The sequence below is a fragment of the Adiantum capillus-veneris genome, chromosome 6, assembly GCF_014529385.1.
Source record: "Adiantum capillus-veneris isolate H3 chromosome 6, ASM1452938v2, whole genome shotgun sequence".
In the NCBI taxonomy this organism is placed as follows: domain Eukaryota; kingdom Viridiplantae; phylum Streptophyta; class Polypodiopsida; order Polypodiales; family Pteridaceae; genus Adiantum; species Adiantum capillus-veneris.
The window spans coordinates 73,463,556-73,490,697 of NC_140936.1; the positions used below are offsets into that span (position 1 = coordinate 73,463,556).

At 41.9% G+C, this 27,142-nt stretch overlaps 1 protein-coding gene across 1 annotated transcript in view; it reads left to right on the forward strand.

Annotated features, from left to right (window-relative positions):
* LOC147455695 (Peptidase C13 family) overlaps positions 1 to 12,697 on the forward strand; it is a 50,178-nt gene extending 37,481 nt beyond the window's left edge. Inside the window, exons 7-10 of the mRNA XM_086514410.1 lie at positions 11,078 to 11,166; positions 11,331 to 11,412; positions 11,528 to 11,710; positions 12,288 to 12,697. Coding sequence (XP_086370536.1) covers positions 11,078 to 11,166; positions 11,331 to 11,412; positions 11,528 to 11,710; positions 12,288 to 12,422 — 489 coding nt within the window. The 3' untranslated portion in view covers positions 12,423 to 12,697. The remainder of the gene's footprint in view (positions 1 to 11,077; positions 11,167 to 11,330; positions 11,413 to 11,527; positions 11,711 to 12,287) is intronic.
* Positions 12,698 to 27,142: the final 14,445 nt, after the last annotated feature.

Consider the following 27,142-nt stretch of genomic DNA (forward strand, 5'->3'; position numbering starts at 1 on the left):
AGGGCATGCAGAGATAGTTGGATGCATTACACAGCTTTGCGGAGGATAGTAGATTGTTTGTGAACCTTGGTAAAACCAAGGTTATGGTGTTTAACACTACTCCGCAGTGGGTCAGGAGATCGGCACCTACACTCGTATATGGTCAGGACACTTTGGAATACACAGATGCATATACATATCTTGGGGTGGTATTCTCGGGACCGAGGTTTGCTCTGAGGAGAGCAGCAGAGACTAGACTGTCTAGAGCATATGCAGCACTGGGAGGGCTAGAGAGGATGTGTTCGCAGGTTCAGTCTCAGGAACCACGAACAAAGCTATGGCTCTTTGATACTAGCTATGCTTTATGGGGTACAGGTGTGGGGACCATCTGTGGATCATGACAGGTGGAGGAACATGGAGAGGCCCTTGGTATCTATGATCTCTCGGATGATTAGAGCCAAGTCCTCCGTACCACATGCGATTATTCGAGCGGAGCTAGCAGCCCCTCCTATAGAGATTGAGGCTATTACCAGATCAGTGTCCTTTTTGCACAGCCTATGGGATACACGTGGAGGCAGATACGCTAGATTGGCTCTGGAGTCTTCTAGACAGTTAGCGACGCAGGGAGACACATCATGTTGGTATGCGTAGATGACCTCTTGGTTTCAGAGGCATGGTTTCAGCCTAGATAGACTGCCTCCTTTTTAGTATTCCATGGATGCACCTTCACTACCAGTCACACGGACAGAGATCACTAGACTTATTCGTCAGGATCTTATACAGTTGGACACCAGGAGGACATGGGTAGAGCCAATGCAAGAGTTGGGCACGAAGATGGCTTTCTACAAGGAGCATCTTCTCCAACTCTCGGGAGATGGGTTTGTGATTCGTCCGAGCTACATGGACACTCATCTGTCTCATAGTTTGCGATGCGCTATAGGTAAGATCCGCACATCCTCGCACCATTTGGAGATTGAGACGGGCAGATGCAGAGGGATACCATCGGAGAGCAGGATATGTAAATTATGCGGTACAGAGCCAGAGACAGAGTTACATTACATATGCCACTGCACTGTGTATTATGAGATACGAGGGCGCTTCCATTGCTTATTCAGGGAGGGCTTTGGACCCCTAGATAGAGTCATGAAGTATGAGGATCAGAGATGCCTTGGCTTATATCTACTTGAGCTACAGCGGCATAGGGATAGTCTGTTGAGGAAACATGGGACACGACAGTCACAGAGACCGATCACAGATTTCTTTGGATCGGGAAAGCCAGGAGAGCAGCCACCAGCGCAGAGTTGTGCCCGTGTGCATACCAGAAGCACCCTCATTGACAGGGCGATTGAGCTTGGGAGATCGAGGCGACCTCGACCGAGACACAGGAGCACACTCCATAGACGTAGACTTCAGCAGAGGATCAGGGACATCCTAGCACGACATCCGTAGTGTCATTGAGAACTTACTCTACACTTCATTTTCACTGTCACTACTCACTTCTCATTTTTATTTTTTGCATTCAATACCCTTGTACTTTTGTATTTAGACATTGTACTAGTTTCACCACTTTGTATCAGCTGGTCTCATAGGTCATTTTGGCCTTTTGAAGACGTTAATATATCATATCATATCATATCATATCATCTCTCTCTCTCTCTCTCTCTCTCTCTCTCTCTCTCTCTCTCTTTCGCACATGCGCACTCACAAGGTATCAGCAGCTTCGGGCTCTCTATAACCGGCCTGTACACAGTAGGCTCCCAAATTGGCGCCCTTTTCGGTATTTTTTTATTCAATTAACAATCGACGATCGGTACACTTAGGCCAAACTCTCACAAAGCTGTCCAAACCTGGCGAGGGCTGAAAAACGCAGATTTCCGACCTGATTTCGGCAGCAGAACGGCGCCAGAACCCCTGTAGGTCAAAAACCTCTGTCTAGTATGGATTCCCTCATAATTTAGAAGCGTTCTAGTGAGCTGTAACAGAATTTCAGCATGCTGTATTTCTCTGTTTTTGCTCTCCGGTGCCCAAAACCCTGCACACGCATCCCAAGGCTCTCACGGAGCTCGCCTAGTGTTCCCTTGCGGTTTAGGAGCAAAACCCTAAACCTGCAGAAAAACACAGCAGGCTGTAATTCTCTGTTTCGGATCGTTTTTAGCGGAGCGAACACGCCCACGCGCGTCCCAAGGGCTCCCGCATGCAATGGGACAGTTCCCCTATAAATTGGACGAGTTTTGATGCGAGAAAACTCTCCAAAATCGCAATCTTTCGCGATGGAACTGTGCATGCCTGTGGGGGATTAGCAGTGAGCTAATCCAACTCGTGTTCAAAAGGCTCTTGCCTTCACAAACGCGCATAAACCCTCAAAACTGTACATATTCATCTGAGTAGCTCAACTAGTGGGGCATCACCATGTGTGCAAAGGGGAGAGAGAGATGTGCGAGAGCAAATCATCGCGCTACATGAGACAAAGGAGAAGGCAAGCTTTCCATTAAAGCTGTCAACCTGCACCCACTACTCACACACGCTCTGTAATTGCACTTCTTTCAAAAATCAGCCTCAACTCTCAAATTGGGTGTCCCCTCTAGCTGATGGAAGTGGAAAATCCACCTGGAGCCGCCATGTGTACAGTTTACCCCTTTTGAGTAAATTCTCTAGTTCCCACTCACTTATAAACTTATAAGTGACTTTCCGAGCGGCCCAGATTAAATTTGGCGCGCACAAGCTTCCATACTCATCAGAATCCAGTGCTAGCACTCATCCTAGGCTTACAATGTCACAAACAGATTACGTGGAATGATCACCTAGATAGACTGTTTGGGAGCAGGACAGACCAGAATTCACGTTGACATGCTGACGTGGCGGACAATACGGATTTTCGTGATTTGCTTGACAATTGGTGACATGGCAAATTGTACGGATTTTGGCAAATTGTTATGGCTGCTTTTCTGGCAGTTTTTGGAACAAGTGCTTTTGGGATTATTTGCTTTTGAGTTTAGAAGCTTTTGGGGCATCCCTTGTAAGAATAAATAGACTGAAGGGGCCTCACTCTGCAGAGCATCTAGACGCAGAGTTCAAGAGCAGAGGACCCTCGGGAGTTGTACTTTGCTCAAACATTAATATAAAAAGAAATACCGGAAGGGGCACTAGTCTTTGGGGGCAATCTCTCTGGGCACAAAACTACGTTGGTCCGTTTCGACTCTCTCTCACTCAATTTTAAAGCGGGTTATTTTTCTGAAGTATTTTTAGTGATTCTCTCGTGTGTTGTGACAGATATCCCGACTTGGGGTGCCCAAGTATGTGACAGTGGTATCAGAGCTTCAAGCGTGTGCTTTTCTCAAAGCATACCGGTCCTATCAAAGAGCAGACAGGGCACTTGGACACTTTGGAAATTGTTATTAAAGAATCTTCGCATCCCGACCCCGAACTTATTAGCCACTCTCGTCTTCATCGCTCTGACTTACAGGGCATAAGCCATAAAGAATCCCATATTACACATGTGTTCTCGTGAAGAATTTGACAGAGATAACATCTCTCGGTGGAAAGACAAAGACAAGTTGAAATCTGGCATGGGAATTGAAGAAGAGAACGAAGAATAGGACAAATTTTCGATAGGGAAGTTTGTCAGAAGACGTTTAAAAATCTCGTCAATGGTTGAGAATTTGGATATGCGACAGAAGGCAAAGTTGATCCTCTCAACAAGCCTTACAGACGAATAGATCTTATATCCTACAACTTTGGAAAATTAAGGTTTCTTGCAGAAAATTTCAATATGTGTGGAATTAATGTTTTTGGAAGCTCTTGTTATCTCTGTGCAGATAACTACTAGGAGCAAGGAACATGCATATGAAAGCATCTGGAACATAGTTACAGGGGACGGGGGGGACGGGCCCTAGGGCCGGGGGACGGCCGTAACCGGGCCGGTAACGGCTGGGAACGCCGAGGGACGGACGGAAAACGGGCTGGACAGGCGGGTCGCAGGGGGCCCGGACCGGGGACGGTCGGGGTCGGACCGGGGTCGAACGGACCGGACGGGGACGGCAGGGGTCGACCGGGGTCGGATTCAAAAAAATGGTTGTTTTTGACCGTTTGCAACGGCTCTGTGCAGCCCCAACTGCCATATTTTTTAAGCCTTGGCCCTTGGGAGGCTATAAAAGGCTCCCTTGGGCCTCTTAATACTCATAGTCTCAATGCTCAATGCTCATTCCATTTCCCTCAAGCTCAAGGCTCAAGCTCATTCCATTTCCCTCAAGCTCAAGGCTCAAGTTTGAACTTTGAAGCTCTCCTCTCCCTCTTCTACCCACTTTGAAGCTCTCCTTTACTCTCTCTCCACACAAGCTCTCCTCTAACCCTTCTAACTTCTAAGCTCTACTCTCTCGAGTCTCTCCACCATCATGTCATCTCAAGCCAACTCCACTTCTCAAGCCGCTTCTTCTCGAAGGAGGCCCGCCGTGCAAACGTGGTCGTGGTGGGATGAAGTCGACTTTACCTCGCGTGGCAAAGGTGGCGGTGCAAGACCATGGACGTGCAAGCTATGTCCATACAAGAGATCGGGGACGTTCAAACAAAGTGCGAGCCCATCTTCTTCATGAACCCGGTCACGAGGTGAAGTTTTGCCCTCATGTAGCTCCCGAGAAGAGGTTGAATCTTCTTGAGAAACTCACGGTGTATGAGGTTGCGGAAGCGGCCAAGAGGGGCCGTTTTGTTGCCGTTGATCCCTCCCGCCACGGCGACACCGCGAGAGCAAAGGGAAGCTAACCTTGACGACATCTCTCGAACCTTCAAGAGCCATGGATCTACACCGTCCTCTTCCCTTCCGCATCGCCAAACCACTCTCAACGAAAATTGGAATCCTAAATTGAAGGAAGAGGTGGATAGGTCGGTTGCCCGATTCTTCTTCCACGACCACATTGCCTTCCATGCTTCGCGGTGAGTTTCCCTTGGCATATACACATTGCAATCTTCCATTTTGTATTCATAATGGGTTATAATTTCTCGACTCTCCATACTAACGCAACATCCTCTATTTTGTGTGGATAGGTCTCCATACTTTCGAACCATGGTTACGAAAATAGGGGAATATGGCTCCTCTTATGTGCCACCTTCATTGGAGAGGCTTCGCACCACCCTCCTTGACAAAGAGAAGCTTGCCGTGGAGCAAGCGGCCCAAGCAACAAAGGATTTGTGGGAGACCAATGGCGTCTCTCTTCTTGTAGATGGATGGAGCGACACCCGCAAGCGGTCCATCCACGGGGTGGTGGCCTACTCTCGGGGGGAGATGTACTTTGTGGAGTCACATGATGCATCTGATAGTGGCAAGGCCGCCGAGATGCTTGCTGCGGAGTGGACAAGCACCATAGAGATCACCGGCCCGGAGAATGTCCTTTGTGGACAAGCACCATAGAGATCACCGGAGAATGTCCTTTGTGGACAAGCACCATAGAGATCACCGGCCCGGAGAATGTCCTTTGTATGGTTGCAGATGGAGAGGCGTCAAATAGGGTAGCCGGAGCTATCATTGAGGGCATGTATCCCAGTATCCATGTCACATTTTGCATGGCGCATTGCCTCAATAACCTCCTCAAGGACATAGGGAACTTGTCATGGATTTCACCCACCATTGGTGACGCCTCTCGAATTGTCTCCTTTGTGCTCAACCATCAAAAAGTGCGCCATGAATTCTCAAAGAGGAGCCACTTGTCTTTGCTCAAATATTCAGAGACAAGATTTGCATTCAATTGGCTTATGCTAGGCCGCTTGTCTACATGTGGCGGAGCCTTAAGGGGCCTCTTTCTCAGTGATGAGTTCCAGGCCATGCCGGAGTCTACATCAGCAGTAGGATCGAAATGCCGAGAATGGGCCGACGACGCCGCTTGGTGGAAGGAGGTGAAGACTCTTGACGCCATGGTCAAGCCTATTCTACACCTACTTCGAGTGGTGGATGGCTTGCAACCATGCATTGGCAAAGTCTACGAAGCCATGGATCGGATGATAGAGGCACTTGAGAAGCTTGTGCCTGACCCTGTTCAGTATGCGGAGATTCATGGCTTGTGTGAGTCGAGGTGGAATGGATACTACTCTCCACTTCATGCGGCAGCTTATGTGCTTGACCCTGAGTTTCAAGGAAGGCGTCAAGAGACCGACAAGGAGGTGAGCAAAGGATGGCGGCTTGTATTGGAGCGCCTTGAGCCTAGCAGTGACATCAAGCGCAAGATTAGAGACGAGCTACTCAACTACAGGCAAAAGAAGGGCTCCTATGGATGTGTAGATGCACAGCTTGATCGCAACAAGATTGGCTCGGTTTTGTGGTGGGAGGACTATGGAGGAGATGGCCCACATTTGCAGCGCTTGGCTGTTCGTGTCCTTAGCCAAGCATGTACCACTAGTTGCTTGGAGCAACTATGGAGTGTGTACAGCCACATTGCCTCTAAGAAGAGGAATCACCTTGGGTTCAGAGGGCCAATGATTTGGCGTTTGTGAGCGCTAACTTGCGCATGCTTGCCAAGAGCGTCACACACAAGGCAGATCCTTTCAGTGAGTGGGAGATGGCACAAGAGAATCCATCTATGGCCGATACTCTTTTGGAGGAGCTAGAGGAGGATTTCGAGCCTCAATGCGAGCCTCCCGAGCCGGAGCCCTCATACGTTGCTGACGACCTCGACTACGACGATGATGTGGAGATTCAGCAGGCGAGCACTTCTTGAGTTTGATGATCATTGATCACTTGACTCTCGAGTCTAGACTCTTGAGTCTACGACTCTACCTACTACATAGCCCTTTGTACTTTTTGTTATCCTTGAGGCCTCAGGCTTGTCGTAAGTCCTTTAGGCTTTTTGACTCTTGAGCCCTTGTGGCATGCACTTCTCATTTTGTATCGATCGATCATCGATGTTTTATTAGCACATTTCAGCCTATATGACTCGTGTTCTTTGGCCTATTTAGTGTAAATTTATGGTCAAAGTGATGCTCTATGTGTGTGGCATGTGTGTAGGTCAAAAAATGCCAAAAAAACTCTCTTTTTTTTTTGCCGTTCCGACCCCCGTCCCCGTTTCCTGACTTTTGCCGTCCCGACCCCATTCCCGACCCCGACCCGCTGTCCCATGTAACTATGATTTGGAAGCATGGAGCCGGACATCGACTTTTTTGCAAGGAGATGAACCATTTGCTTGAACTTTTACTTGTTTTGCAGGTGAAATCGAGGATGACATGGCAAGGAATTTGCATCTGAAAGCAATCAAGAGCAACGGCAGCTCATGAATGAATCCGTCGATTCAAGATAATAATTATGAATTTTGTTTGAAATCTGAATGAATGATGAAGATGAATGCGAGGATGAATGATTCGAGTACATCAAGATTCTCATATGAATGAGATGACTGGATATTATGGTGACCGCATCAAGAGTTTCTGCGGGATGAGATGGCTACGCACTGATCTAGGTGCATCAAGACTTTTGGACGGATGAGAGAGGATGACTAGATGATTGAAACATTCTGTTCAGTATGAATTAAGGGTGTGAATAAAGAACTCTGAAATAGGAAGTTCCGAAGATGATTTTGATTTATGTATGAAATTAATGTTTTCTGGAAGAACTTGCTAGTTGTAAGCAGATAACATGTGAAATTGGTGATGATGAATGCAATTGGGAGCAATGACAGCTCCGGAATGAACCTGACAACGATAAGAATCATGAATTTTGAATGGACCTGTCGTGAGCGCATCAAGAGTTCCTGTGGGATGAGATAGCCACACAAGCTAGAGCTGAATGATTGAACCACTCTATTCAGTATGAACTCAGTGTGTGATTGATGGATTGGGATCTCTGGAAATGACTACTTGCACACGAGAGTACTTGAGTGCAGATGGAATGATTAACCAAATGACTGCAGCATTTTGGTCTCGAGAAATCTATGGACATGATCGCAATATGGGATTAGTTAATCCGACATCAATGAGATCCGGGATGGATCTAGATACGATTACTAAATACATTGCCAGGAATAATGGTCCTAGATCAGAACAAAATCTATGGACATGATCGCAATATGGGATAGTAAATCCGTCATTAGTAAGGTCCGGTGCGACTTTAGATGCGATTGCTAAATACGTTGCTAGGAATCATGGTCCTAGATTCTAATGTGATATGATTTGAATGTGATGTGATGTGATTGCTGTCTTTGTACAAATGTTGGATTTGTGTCGTCTAGTGCGTTGGTACTTAGAATCAGTGTCTACTGAATTGGTTTATGGCTTATGCCTAATTTTGCAGGCGTAATCGGGGGCGATTACAATTCTTTTAAGAAGGGGGTATGTCACAAAAAGATGATGTGGCATGACCACCCAGGCAGACTGTACGGGAGCAGGACATGCCGGAGTTCATGCTGACATGCTGACGTGGCAGACAATACGGATTTCCGCGTTTCACGCTGACAACTAACGACGTGGCGAACTGTATGGATTTTTGCAAATTGTGTTGGCTACTTTTCTGACAGTTTTTGGAACAAGTGCTTTTGGGATTATCTTTTGAGTTTAGAAGCTTTTAGGGCTCTGCTTTTGGGGCATTCCTTGTAAGAATAAACAGATCCAAGGGGCCTCACTCTGCAAAGCATCTGGGCGCAGAGTCTAAGAGCAGAGGACCCTCGGGAGTTGTACTTTGCTCAAGCATTAATATGAAAAGAAATATCGAAAGGGGTGCTAGTCTTTGGGGCCAATCTCTCTGGGCACGGAACTACGCCGGGCGGTGTCAACTTTCTCTCTCACTTAATTTTGAAGTGTGATAAAAGTTCTGAAGTATTTTCAGTGATTCTCTCATGTGTCTTGATAGATATCCCGACTTGGGGTACCCCAAGTTTGTGACACACAAGGTAGTCCTATATGTGGGTCATAGGGAAGGTCTTACCTACAACATCATTCATCATCATATTCATACAAGAATGACTTGGGTTTTCATCATACATTATGTTTTTATATATCATCATTGTCATACATTATCATCATATACATCATATCATCATCACCGGACATCATTTTCATAATTGTCTCCTCTGCCGCCGCTGCCGGGTGGTGTGTTAGCTCCCGATTGTCTTGGGTTGTGTCCACCATATAGTACTGTTTGCGGCCGCCCCCTTGGGCTAGTTGTGCAATGGTTGCACTCAATGGCGATAAGAGTAGATGCTCTTGGTCAATGTGGTATGCCTCCTTGTGCTGCTAGCACCACTTACTCATAGTTACCCGTAACGGAAAATCGGTACACGGAACGGGGAACGCCAACGGGCGTGAAATGCCATTCCCTGTCACATACACTCACGTCTGAAACACGAAACGGGGATTCAGAACGGGAAGGTGGAATGGGAACGGGGAATAGAGACTTGAAAATGGCCATTCCCTGTAACTATGCGCTTACTGCCAACATCGCTTGCTCACCGCCTCCTACTTGGAGTTGTCTTGCTCTATCAAGAGGCGCACACATGCTACAGACGGATAAGAGGTTAAGATGTACAAAAATTGTGGGCTAGGAAGCGAAGGAAATGGCATTCAACAGTAGCATGTGACCTTGGGTCGAGGGGCCACCAAGATCTATTCCAGACTCCAATCCCTTAGGCTCTGATACCACTTGATGAGCTCGCATAGTGGAGGCGAATTGCTTCTCTGATAGACATGGCAAGGAGAGAGAGCAGACGAAAGAGAGGAGAGGATAAGGACGAGAGAGAAGATAAGGCACGGTGGGCACAAAAGGAAGAAGAGAGCATTAGTTTATTTTTCTTAAGTCTTTATAGGCAGTCACAATAGGTTCATACTTACAATGGTCGCCCAAGTTGAGCTGACGCCAACAGAGACCGCAATGGGAGCCGTTGGAATAACTTCTAAATGTGCCCTCTTCACAAGAGTATCACTAATCACATCATGCACATGGTCAGAATCAAACAAGATCACAATGTGTTGACCATAACACTTAAGGAGAGACTTATTAGAATCAGTAGAAACTTGGGGTCCACTACTATGCTCATGCATGACACTAGCAGAAGATGTGGGTGTCATTGAAAGGTAGTTAATCCCAAGAGGGGATTATTGCCACCACATTTACATGCTTTTTCAGACTCCCATTGGGTTGGTTGCTATGACACATGGGTGCCCACTGGTGGTTTTTGTTTCATGCTCAGTAGCTCATGCATATCTTGGTTGAGCAAGAAGCAGCCTACGTTGGCCACTTCTAGTTGGGAGGCTGAGTTTAGGGCAACTTTTACAGCTATTGTTGAGTGCATTTGGCTAAGACACCTTTTGACTGGCTTGGGTGTTGGATAGTTGTGTGCCACCACGACCTTCACTGACAGTCAAAGTGCTTGGTAGTAGCAAGGAATCTAGTGTTCAATACTTGCACAAAGCACATCGAGATGCATTATCATTATGCTAGGGAGAGACTATCTACGTAGGACAACCCTATTGAACGCTTTCCATGAAGCTTTGGACTTATTTCCCTTTGTGGATTGATCACATGGGTTCTGCCACTTTTCATGTATGAATGCCAACTCATGTTCAATGCATCACATCCAAGGGGGTTTTGTTACTATATATTATAGTGGTTTTTGTTACTATATATTATAGTGGTGATGTGTGTGAACACACTCAGGACCGCGAGGGCACTTTTTTCCCTTGCTTTTTGCTCCCAGCTTGTTTATATGCACGCCACTTGCACGCCACTCCAAGGCAAGCCTTATCTTTGTATCGGCATACTGAGTAATAATACTTCTTGTGTTGTGTGCTCTTAAGCTTCTCTTTCATCTTCTCCGTCTTCCTGTACATTTTGCAGCCGTATTTCCACCATACCATGACCATACAACTTTCCTTTAAAGGTGAATTTGGGCTTTTTTGATTCATGTTTGTGTTTCTTTGTTGTTTAATGTTTTTCAGGCAGTACAGTTCATAGGAAAGTTGGAATGCAATGTATGAAGGCACGTGTGGGAAATTGTTGGCTGTTTAATATTTTTCAGGCAGTATAGTTCATAGGAAAGTTGGAATGCAATGTAAAATATATATGAAGGTTGGGGTCCTGATGAAACTGATGCGTCATTTGTGGGAAATTTTTCTTGTTGCTTGGATGAAGGTGGGGGTATCAGTTGTGGATCGCTTCACGTACTTCACACTAGCTTTTTTTGAAAATTTGGACATTTATAGTAATGCATCTCTTATCAGGTACAACTTTTTTTGTCACTCCATTCTTGTGCTTCATTTTGTAGTTCTGAGAATGACATAGCAGTGTAATCCCATGTATGATACAGTGAGGTTTTAAGGCCAGGGTTCTAGCTTTAAGCAGCAGATGTGTCACTTTTTCTTTGCTTGCTTTTGCTTTCAAACAGCCTCTTTCAGTCGTACAACCCAGCCCTACTCATGTCTCATGCCGATTATCGAGAGGACCTCTTTAGTCGTCCATTGCACGAGGTAAGAAGGCAGATTCGCAATCAATGTGGACTTAATACTAAAGTATACCTGCAATTTCTTTCACAAGCATAGATAACTTTGTTGAAAGGAGTTGACTTTTTGTTGATAACTGTAGGTTCCGGTCACACACTTCTTTGGGTCTGTGATGGAAATTGTACACACCGACTCTATGTTTGATGGATTTAAAGGGTATGAAGGCAGCCCAAAGAGCTGCAATGTGTTAAGAAAAGGGGCGAACTGCAATAGGGTGGCAGAGCAAAATATTGCATTGCATGGCAATGGACTGTCTAGCATCCAGGTATGTGTGCACCTTTGTAAGAAATTTAATGCTCAGCAATGGCTTTAGTGGAATCAAGCATTGAAGATATAACTAGGCAGTTTTTGGCATAGTTGCAAACATAGTTTTTCCATACATCAACCATACGTCGGACTCTGGGAGGTACAGAAGTACAGAGTAAGAATAAGTTTCGTATGCTGGATTCCATACGGCACACTAAAAACAGTCTACATATAATACTTAAAACAACATGAAAGAGCACAAAGCCATAAGAGAACACCATGAAAACTCTAAAATTTAGCTCAACCAAGGTCAATCAACATAGTATATATCAATGGCAATTGTCATTAAGTCTCATAGTAGATAGTGGTTTTTTTTTTCAATCACTTGGGAAGTCAAAAAAACCCAATCATACGTCAATCGGGTTCGGACCCAATCAGACGGGTCTGGAAAAAACTATGGTTGCAACTTAAGCGGTTTATGTCAGCATGGACAAGACTTAGATTTCTGTAAAGTAAGTGAAAAGTAAGCCTGTGCATCTTTTGTAATTAGTTACTGAAAAAAAGGTTCTATTATTGCTCTTGTACTATTATGACAGGCGACAGAAGTTAGTCCGACAAGACCATTGGAGTCCCTATTGCAGGAGTTGGATGATGAATTGGCTGTTCACATAGGGTTGGCTGGTTTAGTTGCAATGGTGCTTCTTTCATCGAGGCTATATGCGAAGAAATGAGTTCAAACAGTTCTCACTGACTAGTCCGCTTCGAGCTTTGGAAGGAATCAGGTTTTAAGGAGAATTGGATATGGATGCTTTTTGATGATTCGGTACTGGCATCTTCATGTAAATCAAATGTACAGAAAGGTCTCTTTTAGCCATGAGCTTGGAATCACTAACCAATCTTGTCTTCCTTTCATATGTAAAAAAAGAGCTTTCACTTTCTCCAGTTCAACACAACACAAATAGTCAAGAGATTCATGTTTGTGAACGTAAGCCAGCCTTAAGGAGAAGCACCCGAGTTTATTACAATTATCTACGTTTCTTTTAAGTTCCAGGGATTGTGACACACACACACACACACACACACACACACACACACACACATGTGTGTGTGTGTGTATGTGTGTGTGTGTGTGTGAGAGAGAGAGAGAGAGAGAGAGAGAGAGAGAGAGAGAGAGAGAGAGAGAGAGAGAGAGCTCTGCCACTAGCAAGTAGACAAAGAAAGAGAGAGTGAGGTGGTCAATGGGACCAAGACCAAGACCTTGATGAGGATAGCTACTAATGATCATATAGAGGCGAATAGGGGATGTGTGTGTGTGTGTGTGTGAGAGAGAGAGAGAGAGAGAGAGAGAGAGAGAGAGAGAGAGAGAGAGAGAGAGAGAGAGAGAGAGAGATGAAATGGAATGGATATAATGTCTTCAAAAGGCCTAAAAGACCTAGCAGACCATAAGAGGTTACATCATCATGATCATATGATTCATATCTCGGCATGAAGAAAGCTATACAAAATACCATACAACCTACACAACATTGACATCACATGAAATCTCTCATAGGTCTATGTCTCGTGGCCTCAATCTCCTCTTAAAGAACTTGGTAGGAGCTGTAGTATGCCTCTTAATGATGGCTTGGATGGGATGGTGAAAGATGATGTCAATGTGATCTACCACAGAGCTGTGGTCGAGAGAGAGAGAGAGAGAGCCCCCCGCCATACTAAGGCCCTCCCTCTTTTCTTGTTGTGTGGCTCCATCCATTGAGTTGGATAGTAGTTTTGTGCCCTTATCGTTGTTCAATTTGGTCAATTTGCTATGTATGTAGTGAAATGTCAGTAATGTTGAACAATACAACATCAAGCATTTGCATTGTGAGGTGGTGGGTACCTCCATGAGTGTAGGGTATCAGTGACTCTATTTTAGTTTGCAGACATATAGAGATTGTTGATGCTTGAGTTGGATCATAGAACTCCGGTTCCTCGCCAATTGTATGTGCTTGTTAAGATCATTGCAATAGACGTTGGAATGGAGGTGGGTCCGAAGATGATGTTTTAAATGGTTCAATGGAAGTGCGCCATAGAAAATGCACTCCTCCCCCACTATTGTGACTCCATCTGAATCTAGCCATGCTTCACGGAAACAAGAGGTAGTAGCTAGAGTAGATAGACATTCCTTAGGAACAAAGATCCCTAACCCCTTGGAGATGCTAAAAATTGAGCTTTTCTCGAGGGTAGTATGATGCTAAAAAGCGAAATGTGGTACAATGCTCTATATTATTGGGCTTATAGGCCATGAGCAATGAATAGAAATTGGCGAGTAAGATTTTGAAAATCTGCCAATGCCAAGCTCTACAATGAAAAGCTAACCCTCTCCTAAAGAAAGTAAAATTGCCTTGCCAACCTTGGTAGGAGAGATGGGGAGGGATCTTGGTAGCTTTAGAAGATAGGCACCTACAGCGACCAAATGCTTAGCTTGTGTGATATACGAAATGCCCAATGTATAGTTAAGGGGGAGCTTGGGAGAAAATAAGCCACTGAGAGGAGGCCAAGAACATAATAGAGACACGTAGCCCCAGAAAGGACTCATCAATTTGGAGCCCTTGAAGAAAGAAGAATCTACGAAAAGAAAAAGTAAGGTAACTTGGTGGAGAGAAAAACCTAAGATTTAGCATATTTAGGCGAAGGGCTAAAATGATATATACAAAATTGTTGTATTGCGTCATATAATATTTTGGCCAAGGGTTGTGGAGCAGTTTTGAGTTTTCTACCAAGTCCTCCCACCTAGCTCAATGGTTAAGCCCTAAAAGATCCTATTGATGGCCTCATGATTCATTTGGCTTGGAAGCTAGGACACACCGATGTCATGGTTCATGCATGGCTTCTTCTGCTCTCACTGTCTGCTTGTAGGTGAACTAACTTTTTGGCCCCGTGAAAAATCTCTATTTTGGCACAAAAAGGAAATGTGCAGAGATAGGGTCCACTTCGCTCCCATGCACGAGTGAGCTCCTCCCTCGTGCATGTACTTGTTTACGTTAATGAAAGGGCTTGAAATAAGACGTATTCCACTTCAAATCTACTTTAATAAAAATGAGGTTTGCACGGATTAAAGGATGACCTAGGAGCTAAATAGAGTTTTCTCTTATTGTGGAAGTGGAGGTTGTCTATGTGAATGAGTCTTCGTAGTCCTCATCTACTCATTTGTCAATAAACATACATCACTTGTACATTAGATCATAATTCTAACCTATGAAATATTCAACGTGCAATATCACGAATAGAAACTTATTGTATAATTCCTATTCATATCATACCCCTAGTTTGAAAGCAATTGTCCTCAATTGTACTATTTGATCATCGGGAATCTAAGCAAGTTAGGATGTTACCTCAATCAACAATATACACCATACTACCTCAATTAGCAATTTGCATGCATAAACCTTCATATGTGTACCTCTCTCATGTAGACATGTCAAATACCCTCAAGATTTCCCTAGTATAATTTTGTTGAGGAATGAAGCTTTAAATGGAATCTTGCCATAATTCAATTCTAGATGCTATTGCATCTAACATCATAAACTCTTAAGTTCAAGCCTACATATTAGATCAACTTTCCATTGTCGCCCATCATAAGAGAAGTATCCACACAATCAAACACACCAATATTTCCCTCCTCCCTCTACACGCGTAGGCTAGCATATGAAGCTTATCTTTTGAAGCTCAATTGCAAGAAAGTTTATCTGTCTACTACTATATTGTAGAGGCCTAATTCAACTTGTGCATTGCCCTCTTGGGGATTCAGATCTCCAATGTGAGAATAAAAGGGGGGTCATCACTAGAAAATTGGGAGGTGGGGAAATAGGTAACACATGTGGCTCCCATGTAAGCTTGTCAAAAAGGAGTTGTATAAAATGATCCTTTGATGTTCAAGGGTCAAGCTGCAAAAATAAACAAGGATAGGAGGTTTGGGAAAAAGTGTGTGTACGAGTCTCAAGAGGGTTTTTCATGCATAAGATGATTATGTAGGTTGGGTCCCATGGTCGAAAAAATTGTGGGTCTAGCAAGATAGATGTGTGTGTGTGTGTGTGTGTGTGTGTGTGTGTGTGTGTGTGTGTGTGTGTGTGTGTGTGTGTGTGAGAGAGAGAGAGAGAGAGAGAGAGAGAGAGAGAGAGAGAGAGCTTGATGAAGTGGTTTCCCTATTCTTAGGGTGGGGTTTAGTATCCTAGTTTTTTATGTGAAGCAAAGTTGTAGGAAAATGGGAGGGGTCTATTTAAAGGACGGTTCCTTGGCAAGGAGGTTCCTCTCTCTTGCTAAGAGATAGAGCAAAATAACTTGAGAAATTCTATAGGGTAGCATCTCTTATTAAGTCAAAGAAAGAAGAGGTTGCTAATGTGTAGACAGATGCCTAAGGAGCTATCTCTTGAGAAAAACCTCTCGAGCTCCGACTTTTGTAAGGGTAGGGTGCCAAGAGATCTAAGGAATATAGTGGTAAGTATTGAGGACATTTGGTGGAAATTAAAATTCAATTTATCCAAGGGCTTATAAGGTTTTGAACTTTAAAGAGAGAGGTCTCAAATTGTGGCTTAGTAGCCCTACTTAGGTTTCAAGTGCTTTGATGAGAGACAAATGAGAGCATAGCCATATCCCAATGGCATCATCAATTCGTCTTTCAAAGAAAGCTATCCGTGCATAATTGAGAAAGAAATTATGGTCTCAAAGAGGCATAAAAATGGGACGAGAATAACCACTCAGACAAGGTTTGATCCCGTAGGTGTGTTGCATCTATACCTTATCTTGGAAGGAGATATAGTGGTGTGAAAGGACTAGTCCAACTAGTGAGATACTTCAAGAGGAACAGAGTGGGTACAAGTGGAGAGTTTGAGGGCATGTAGTCCATGATCCATTGTGATACTAGGGTAGAGGAAGTATATATTGAAGGTAGAAAGGAGGATAGAAGGAGAATGAGATTAACTGTGGACCATCACTATATTGTTACTAAATTGTGGCGTATTTTGTTCTTGGGCATAACTGATGAAATGCACTGAATGACTGGTTGGTTATGATGGATGGTGGCCGAATATCGCTATGGTCAAGATGGGATGTGAATTATAGAAATTTTGGTTAAGCTGTTCATATAGCAGTATGAGGTTGCAAATTCCATTAAGGATATGGGCATTTGTGACACATTCCTGAACAAATATTGAAATATGGAATATTAGGTTTAACACTTTCCACCTTACATATGGTCTCCGACTCCGAATAAATGGTTTTTGGGCTTAGTCACTAATGACGTGTTGCTAATTGTGTACTGGTATTGAACTGGTACTGGTACTAATACTGTTTGTGAACTATAAATACTGAACCAAAGCTACTCGTGTACTGGTACGGGTGCCACTGCTGTGCTAGTGTTGAACTGATATTGATGCTGGTACTGTAGTATACTGGAGTAGCACTGGTATTTTATTACTTTGAACTGATACTCCTGCCACTTGTATGCTATACTGGTCCTAGGACCGATACTGGTTGTGTAAAGTATTATATTGAACAGGTACTGGGGTTGCTTATGAGACTAGTACTGGTGCTAACTATGTGCTGGTTCTCAACAGGTTCTGATACTAAGACTGTTTGTGTACTATTAAAACTGGAACAGCGTGGCTTGTGTGCTAGTACTGGTGACACTGGTGTACTAATGCTGAACTGAAATTGGAATGGGTACTGCATTGTACTGAACTGGTACTGGTGCTACTTGTGTAATGGGATACTGATACTGATGTAAAAATGCGTGGACCTATTGCCTGGCTAGGATAGTGAAAAATAGTGTGTAAATATCCTTGGGTGTAATTTACTGGGGCTAATTGACCTAGGGAGCCTTGGGTGTAATATAGTAGGTAATTCAATAATTGATATTTAGGAGGTGCCTTAAATGACACCTTACTATGCAGCAATAGCTAAGAGATATGAAGAAACGGCGGCAGTTTGGCTTTGGCATTATGCCCTTGGTTTAATATCCTTGTGATAAATTTTAAAACTTGGGACTATTTAACCTAAAGAGCCTTGGGGAGTAAAATTCAGTATGGATATTTTTAGAGGTGCCTTTAATACACACCTAACCATCAATAGCTAATTAAAGAACAATGAAGGATGGTGGGCATCCTCGCTCTATCATTTCTTTATCCTCTTCTGTGAACTACTATAGTCAGCAATATTGTGCAGTCAAATACCTTCTTCTTTCCCCTTCCCTCTTGCCCCTCTCTTATCTCTCTATCTCTCCCGTCCCCTGTTCTATGAACGAGATGAAGAGGCAGAAGAAATTGGGCCCTCCACAATAACTCAGAAGGAAAGCGGCCACTTAATGCAGTGGCACTACTGTATCATCTCATCTTGAAGTTGGCCCACCACTCTATTGTAAAGGGAAATGGCCTTGGGCTCCCATCACTATAAAGGTGAGCGTTTTTTGCTCACTTAGCATTGGTACTGTATTGCTGCTATGAGCGTGTGAAGTACTTGTGTGCTTTGAGAGTGTGAGGTTCCTTTCTTGCAAGGGTGTCGGGTTTAGTAATCGACTATATGGCTAAAAGCAAGGATAAGCATGCTATCATAGAGTTGGCCGCTCCGACTCCATCTTAGGTGAGTTATGAACTACTATCCGATTGGTGTATTTAATTCACTTAATGCTATCCCTCATACTTGTACTGTAATATGACTTCTACTAAGCCTTGTTATGGCTATGGTTGGTGGGTGTATTTTCCTGAAGGAAATGATTTCTTTTTATTGGTATATCAAAAAAGATGTTCAATAGTGGGTATTGGCGGCCTTGGTTTGTGATTGCATGTCAAAATGTAGGCTTGTTCTGTCGATGCATAAAGATGGTCCTGTCATTAGCTCGGGTTGCTGTACATGGAAGGAAAGTAGCCTCCTACCATAACAGATGTACGATGCCGTTAAAATCTTAACGGTCTTCTTGAAAACTTGGTGAAAGACCATATATGGTATGGTTGATTGATGTTTGACCCTAATTAGTGGGGTAACCTACTTATGGGTGTTAAACATCGACTTGTATGGTCTGGTAACACTGGCGTGGTGGTTATACTAAGGTGATGTGACTTTGGTTGGTTATTAAGGTTCTACTGTTGTTCAGTTAAGGTCAATACAATTGCATTTTTGGCTTTTGGGCGTAACTGAATAATGTGCCGATTGACTGGTTGGTGATGATGGACGGTGGCCAAATATGGTTATGGTTAACATGAGGTGTGAATTATAATAAATTTGGTTGTAAATTAAGTGGCTCATAAGCCGTATGTAGTTACACATTACATTAAGGATATGGACATCTATGGCACACATCCTTGGCTTTTTCAGAACAAATAATGAAATATGGTAATGGGTTTAACACTTACTAACTTACATATGGTCTCCAACTCTGACCAAATGGTGTTGGGCTTATTTACTAATGTCTTTTCATGTTACATGTGACTCCAAGGTATATATTGACTGCACGTATGAGTACCATCACAAACCCTGAAAAAATAGAGGCAATTAATGCCAAACTCTATAAAGGCAAGAAACATGAATATACGGCCCACTTCGAGGTTATATTGCCTAAGAAAACTCGTCTCCGGACTTATCTCATGAGAGCTTGTAAAGCACAAAGGGCTCCTGTTGGTTTTTCACCTTGTAATAGAAACCATCTCTTTCATATTAATTTTCTTTGAAAGCAGTTATGTTGGGTGAGATCTATAACATGTGGGATACCCATGCATCACCTGCATACGATGCCAATACTAGCTGAATGTTGTGTTGTTTTAGATGCAGGTGAGGGTTACCTTCTCAACTATGCCTTTCAAAGTTCCTTGGAGTGAAGATGGTGGATTAATACATCTTCATACTCTTACTCTATTGTACTTATGTATAAAGTCCATTTTGTACCATTAATGGGAATTATACCAACCTTTCACTGACATAATTTCTAGTGTCTTTTGTAATTTGAAATAATTATTTGGTGTTTATGTTATATTGGTATTGGAATACACACACATAGAGTACTCATTTTTAGTTTGCAAGTGGCAGTGCTATTCAACAATTATGCCACAACCGTAGCCTGCTTTGCCTGTGCTGAGTCATAAACTAAGATGTATTGCAAACTTTGGCTATTCAAGGGCCACTACATTTTTCCATTATGAGTTGACTCATCTTCTCTAACGAGTGTGTTCTTTGAATTGCATCAATCTTATGGATTATAGTTAACTAGCTCATAATAAATCAAAAAGAGGGTATTACTTGTCATAAAATTTTGTTGGGCACTCTCTTGTCTTTGTGCTATGTATGCCATATGTCACTATGTGCTATGTAAGAGCATGGTGTGCACATGGGCTTTGTTTGAGAGTTACTTTGTGCTTGATTGGAACTTTGTGCTTGAACTTAGCATTGCTTGAAGAGCTATTAATGCCAGATCTGATTTGAGCTTTGTGCTTGAACTTAGCATCGCTTGAAGAGCTATTAATGCCAGATCTGAATGTAAAAAGACCTTCATAACACTAAAATTGAGCTTGTTTGATGGCCAAAAGAGAATTAAACTTTTGGGATTATGATTGATCATTTTTTCTTGTTGAATATGCTTAAGAACACTAATGTATGTGCTTTATTTTGAAGGGTTGGGGGAAAACATGATCTTCTGTTAATCCAAAAGGTGTCGGCGTTGCACTATATTGCAAAATTTGTCTATCTAGAGCCATCACATATCGTTTGATTTAAGTTGTATAATTTCTAGCTCTGAGCTAGTGTTACCCAACTTATTGAGAGCTTCATGTTGTAATATTTGGCTATTAAGGGCCCTTCACTTTCAATTCATCACAAGTTGCAATCATCTCTAGCTCATAGCTTGCTCTAAAATTGCAAAATTTCATGTGAGCTAGTTGTTAGTCAACTTTTTTGGAGAGCTAAATTGTAAAATTTGGCTTTCAAGAGCCACATCCTTTCATTTAAAGTTGCATTATTTCTAGCTCATGAATTGTTTTAAATTGCATGTTTCAACTGAGCTTCAACTTTTAATCATGCATGAGAGACTTTCACATTGCAAAATTTACTTATTCAGAAGCATTTTCTCTCTCACTTTTGATGTGTATGCATACTTTTCTACTAAAGAGATCTATGTACATAACCGAGACACTTTTTTTCCCTAGGGTATTTTTCCTTTTGCATATTTGGGTATTCGAGACCCTAACTTTAGGTTTTCAATAATGTTTTGTGTATGTTTTTCTTGGCTTTCAATAAATGTCTTTTGAGCTTGAAATCAAGCGGCCTCTACATACACAAAGTGGATGCTTGCTCATGGATGCTCAAAAGAGGATGAATAGGTGAAATCCTTCCATGCTATGCTCTTTCTTATCTTTTCATCTCTTTGTGTGCTTGGATTAAGTGAATTACTTCCAAACTATGGTTCCTTTCATTTTCAAAAGCTAAGCATACATGAAAGTTTTAACACTTGTCTTTGTGAATATTAAACTCATTAAAAATTTGGTTTTATGTGTGCTCATCATGGGTAATTGGGCTTGACCTTAGGTTAATGTAGGATCATTGCTTGTTAGTCCTAGACTCTTAGTGACTGTCTTAATACTCCACTCACTTCTAGCATGACCTAGGGCTATCATTAAGCTTTTAGTCCCTTAGTCCATTTGCCATAAACAATCTCATGATGGAAGCAATAAAAAAGTGCTAAAAGAAAGAACAATGAAGAAAAAACAAGGTGTCCAAAAGAGTAGGGAAAACGATACTAGACACATGAAAATCAAATCTATATGTTATGTTTGTCTCCATGTGAGGCCTAGCTCGCCTTATTGGCACTTGGTAGGCAAGGAGAACCACCTTGAATCGCTTGGTCAAGGTCCTAAACCGATGCCCTGAGCTGATAGGGGTTAGCCGTTGCCTTGGTAGGCTAGTAGATTCTTGGAACACATGCGTGAGGGTTCAAGGAGTCAAGAGCCATAGCTTGACTTGCCTTGGGGTGGTCGCCTTGCGATGTGCTTTATTTTTTTCTATCAAAATTCCAAAAATAATCTTCCATGAGCTTCAAAATTCTAAGTGTGACAGTGTACTAATAGATTATGAGCTTCTTTGTGGCCATAGAAATGATAGACTTGGATGATTTATTAAGATTGATCATATGTTTTTTTAGGCTAGTATGTTTATGAACTTACATTAGCCTAGGGTCATAATTGATTGCTTTTGTTTCATGCATAAAACTGAAATTTTAAGTGGTTTAATCTTCATAATAGTTTAGGCTTTATGTTGTTTAGGTTTTTGCCTATGATTGATCCATCTTTTAGAAGCAAAAATTCACTTTGCATAATATTTCATTGCACTTCATGTTTTATTCATCTTTTTTGGCCTTTTGACATCATGACTTGTTTTATGTTTTGCAAAACATTCCTCTATGGACGTGCTTTCTACCATGTCTCCATGTTCTGCTTACCTAGGACATCCATCATGTTCATGAAAACAAATTGGAGAGTTGAATAGCACATTCGATGTCCTAACATGTATGTAACAAGGTGTATTGACTACCATATATAGTGATTTCATTAGGATAATAAGTATGATAACTAGCATACTCAGCGTGCTAGCAAGCATATATAAATAACATAGCGTGTGTGCTAAGTAGCATACTCGGTGTGCTAACTAGCATACAAGGTATGCTAACTAGCTTGTTAGGTATGCAACAAGCATAGCATGTATGATAACTAGCATGTGCAATGTTCTGACCAGCATACCCATGATGTTGATTAGCATACTAGATGTGCTAACAAGCATAATTAGTGTGTTGTTTAACATATGAGGTATGCTAAACTACATAGAATGTGCTCTAAGTAGAATAGAAAGCCTGTTAACTAGCATGGATTAGGTTCCGACCAATATACCCTGAATGGTAGCAAGAATAATAGGTGTACTAATTAGCCCAGTGCAGGGTTGCATTGCAGCAATGGCCTAATCGCAACCCACACAAAACTATCAATCCATGGATCGAAAACCCGGCTAGCGCTTGGAGGCACGAGCATCATAGGATGCATCAAAATAGAGGATTCAAGGAATCCTTCTACCCATCATAGAGAGAAGCCATGGAAGGATCTTCCTCTAATCAACCAGACAATCCTACTTACTAATCACTTTGCACACAATCATGTGATTGAAATTAATCTCTCACATCAATCACCCTAATCACACGACCACACAAGCATGCAATAAATATACCTACTTGACATTGGTGTGCCCATTCTGGTCCATCCCCTCAATATGACTACGTATGCACACACAATAATTACACACATTGTAGAAAGAGAGAAGAGAAGGAAGGCATAGCCCTCACACACCATGGCCAATGGTGTGGATAGAAGAGAATATAGATCTAACATCACACTAATACAATCTCACTTCACATACTCAAATCAAAGAAAACTAATAATAAAGAAAGTGCAATTGATTATTAGAAATCAAGAGCTACATGGGCATGGAAAGCCCATGAGCCTCATGACTATCCACTCTACAAAGAAGAGAGCTCACCCAAGGATAACTTCTTATTTAGTATAGGGCTCTTTTATAGTTTTGGGTTTCAAGCCCTTCAACTATGGGATAAAGTTGATTCCTTTAGCCTAAGCTTATACAATTTGGAACTCCTAAATGAGCCCAAGGCCTTATACAATGAATAGGAAATATTGGGCACAACATCACATGCCTAGCTTGTTGCATAATTGGTGTAGCATGTGTTAGCCACCACTACTAACATTCCACCCCTCCTAATTTGGCACACATCCTCATGTGCCGCTGAACAATCTGTATATTCTTGTTTGGATTCATTAATCCTAGTGAACATACTGATCAAATCTAGATATTGCAGATTGAGCTCTTTCACACACTCAAAGAAAAACATCCAGATTGCAAGATTGGGATGAGAATGTTTGAGATAATGAAGTCATTATTTTACAAGCGGCTAAAGGATAGATATACATGTTATTGCAAATACCATCTGAAAATGTCCTTTGTAAAGGACTCACTGAACCACATCCACTCTTGTGCCTTTAGATTGCATGATGCGGGTTGCGACTATCCATGTAGTATCTGTGCCACATGCGAGAACATTAGCAAGGGTTTTTTAGCTTCACATAACACAGTCAAAGGTGTCACACAAATGTGGGAGTCAGTTCTTTGTCAAAAGCCAACATATGCAGTTTTCCATAGAAGAGAATACCTGATGGGAGATTGTTAGATATGTGGAGTCAAGAGGTTAGAATTATGTTTCTTGGAGATAGCAAAGCCATGTAAGAGTATTACTGTGAAAGTATTTTGCATATGTAGAAGCAAAAGACAAGCATGGAAATATTAAAAAAAGAAAGATAATTTGCTTAAAGAAATGTAGTGTTGGGAGTTTCTGCAACTCTTGAAGGCGAAGTTGAAACTCTTTGCTACTCATAACTATGTAGCTTGATGGCAAGGACAACAATTCAAGGATTGTCTACTATGATTTCTAGATGATGTTGTCTCAGTTGTTGATTTTGCCGAGAATTACGCCTTCAAAGGAGAAAAATGAGATCCATTCAATGCATTAGCACTCTAGTTAGGTCACCATTTTTGTACACATAATGTACTATCACAAGGCATGGGAGGTAGTCAAAATAGTCCACTTCTTCATATTAGATGAGAAGGTGCATGACACATTGTTTGTGAAACATTGGTTCATGTTACACCATGATTGTTTACAACAAGAGGGTGTCACTCCTATGCAACATTGGGTGTGGTCCAATGGTGCGGCCTCGCAATTCTACGGAGCCAGGCCTTTCTATTTTGCTGCAAGATACGATGGACTCATAAGTAGGATGAGCTGGATCAGGGCACAACAAGGGCATGTAGGAGAAATTGTGAAAAGAACCTTGATCCATGAGCATCTAAAATTGCATGGAGCTATTATGCAGTGTGCAGCAGATTTGGTTGATTATTGCCAAGCCAACCTGTCTCATAGCGAGCATCTGGATCATATTCTTCAAAAGAAAGGGAATGTGACGGTGTGTTCTGGGAGGTTAAAGTGAGGGATGTGAATAGGGAAGTGAAGTGGAATTGTGCCACTATGGAAAATTCTTGTTCTTTGCATGTTTGTCGTGGTCACAACCCACATGATCCAACTGCCCTTGCGACAATAAACTTGGCATGCTTTTGTGACGTATGCATGCATGGAAGGTGGAATTTCTGCATCATTAAATCTCACATACAGGCTTATGATTATCATATTTTCTTGCCATTACATGTTGGTGGATTATGAGACAAAAGATAAAGTTCCGATAGAGGAAGTCATTGGCTAAAGTGGCTTCACAACAAATTCACTAGTTTAAACAATAACAATGAATACTCACTGGTTTAGGCAACACAAGAAAAGATTAGCCTATTTAAACAGCATGCCTCATTTGTGTTTATTTTTCAATTTAAACAACATCGATTACAAATCATGCTGCAATGTTTGGCCACCATTATCCCTAGTATTGATTTGTTAACCCATGTATATAATGGACATCATCTAGATTTGGATTTGGTTTAGGATCGTATAATGTCAATAATATTTATTGCATTGGATTTGGAGCTAATGACATTTCATTTTTAGAAGATGATTATGACCAATGATATCTTGATAATGTAATCAGGATATGACATATACTACCTATTCTCATGGTATAGGACACTAGAATATGTTGTATGTGGATGACAACATGCATGAGAATTTTTTAAAAAAAGTTACGAGTTTTCATTTTTATACATGATTTTCATATTAATAACATAGCAACTGAGGATAGTTTCTTTTTTAATGGAGAGGTATGTAATGAAAATTGACATTCATTTATTAATTATAGTTACATGTGGCAAAGGAATGCTTGGCTTATGGATTGTACAAAAGGATAAAAAATTTATGGAAGTATTATTATTAAAGAGCTATTTATGAGAAATGCTCGATTTATGTACAAACGAACAATTTGTAATCATTATCAGCATTCAAGAAATCGTAAAATAAATACATGCAAGAGAAAAATTCTCTCTTGCACAGGGGGAGATTGCAACCAGTGCCATGTGTTCCTATTCTCTCTTCTCACTTTTCCTCTCACCCGGCCTATGTAGCACTCCGCTCTAGGAAGTGTACTTGCACGTGTTCTCATGTTCTCTGTGTGTGTGTGTGTGTGTGTGTGTGTGTGTGTGTGTGTGTGTGTGTGTGTGTGTGTGTGTGTGTGTGTGTGTGTGTGTGTGTGTGTGTGTGTGTGTGTGTGTTGGATTACTATATATACGACTTTGCAACTATACCAGTCTATCGATTTGGTCGCTTCTTATATGTTATTTTGTGGATTTTTAAAGGACATGCTCACCAAAATTCTACTGTGTTTTCAAAAGTGAACTACACTTGGCACACATGTCAACAAAATGTTTCCCTGAGTATGACATTGTTTTCCAACAACTATTGATTGATAATATCGGATGGGAAAGACCTCTATGCTCTCAAAGGTATACTGCATTAATGTACATGTGGATCGAAGCATTGCCACTCACTAATATAATACCATGCACATGCTGACTTAGGATGTAAGTATAGGAAATGCTCCTCATTTTTCATCAACCTTTTGCTTGACCATGTTTCACATGATGAACATATATTGAAATAAGTGCAATTCAAATCATGAAATAGCATCCTCAACTGAAAGTCGACACGAACAAGAAGCAATCCAAGATTTAGAGCATTTATTTACTCACTTCTTTTACATACTCAGCAATGTAATCCTAAAGCATGAGTCCTTTGGAAGTGACCCACTGTCATAATGCAACATGTACCTCACTATCTTGGCACAACAAACAACACCAAGCACCACTTTTTTTTGCAAAATCTTCATAAACACACCCACATGAATTTGTATGCTACAATCAACTTCTTGCATGTTTCTACGTGAGCTGCTATAGGCGAAAAATGTGGATAGCAAGATTGTCAAAAAATTGTTGTCAAAAGTGCTCCATATTTTGGCACATATGTTGGGCAAAAGAAATGCCAAGCATGGTTTTTTGTGTAAGAAATCTCACTAACAATTTCATCTATAATTTGTTTGCACATGTCAAATTCTTGCTTTACTCCCCATGCCTTCAACATGTAAGCAGAGAAACCCACAATTTGCACTTTCTAAAGTTAGCCTAGTGATTTTTTGGCCCCGCATTTGTTGACACACTTTTTAGAGATTGCATTTTAAGAGATCACACTGTGTATGGGAAGCTCATCAAAAACTTTGTGCTTTCAAAAGTAGACCCCATTGAGATACATGTGGAATAAAGCAACGTCCTTGGTAATAATATCATCAAGGACATTATCTATGGGAAGCTCATCAAGCTCTTTGTGCTTTAGACCCCATTGAGATGCATGTGGACTAAAGCAATGCCCTTGGTAAAAATCTCACTATGC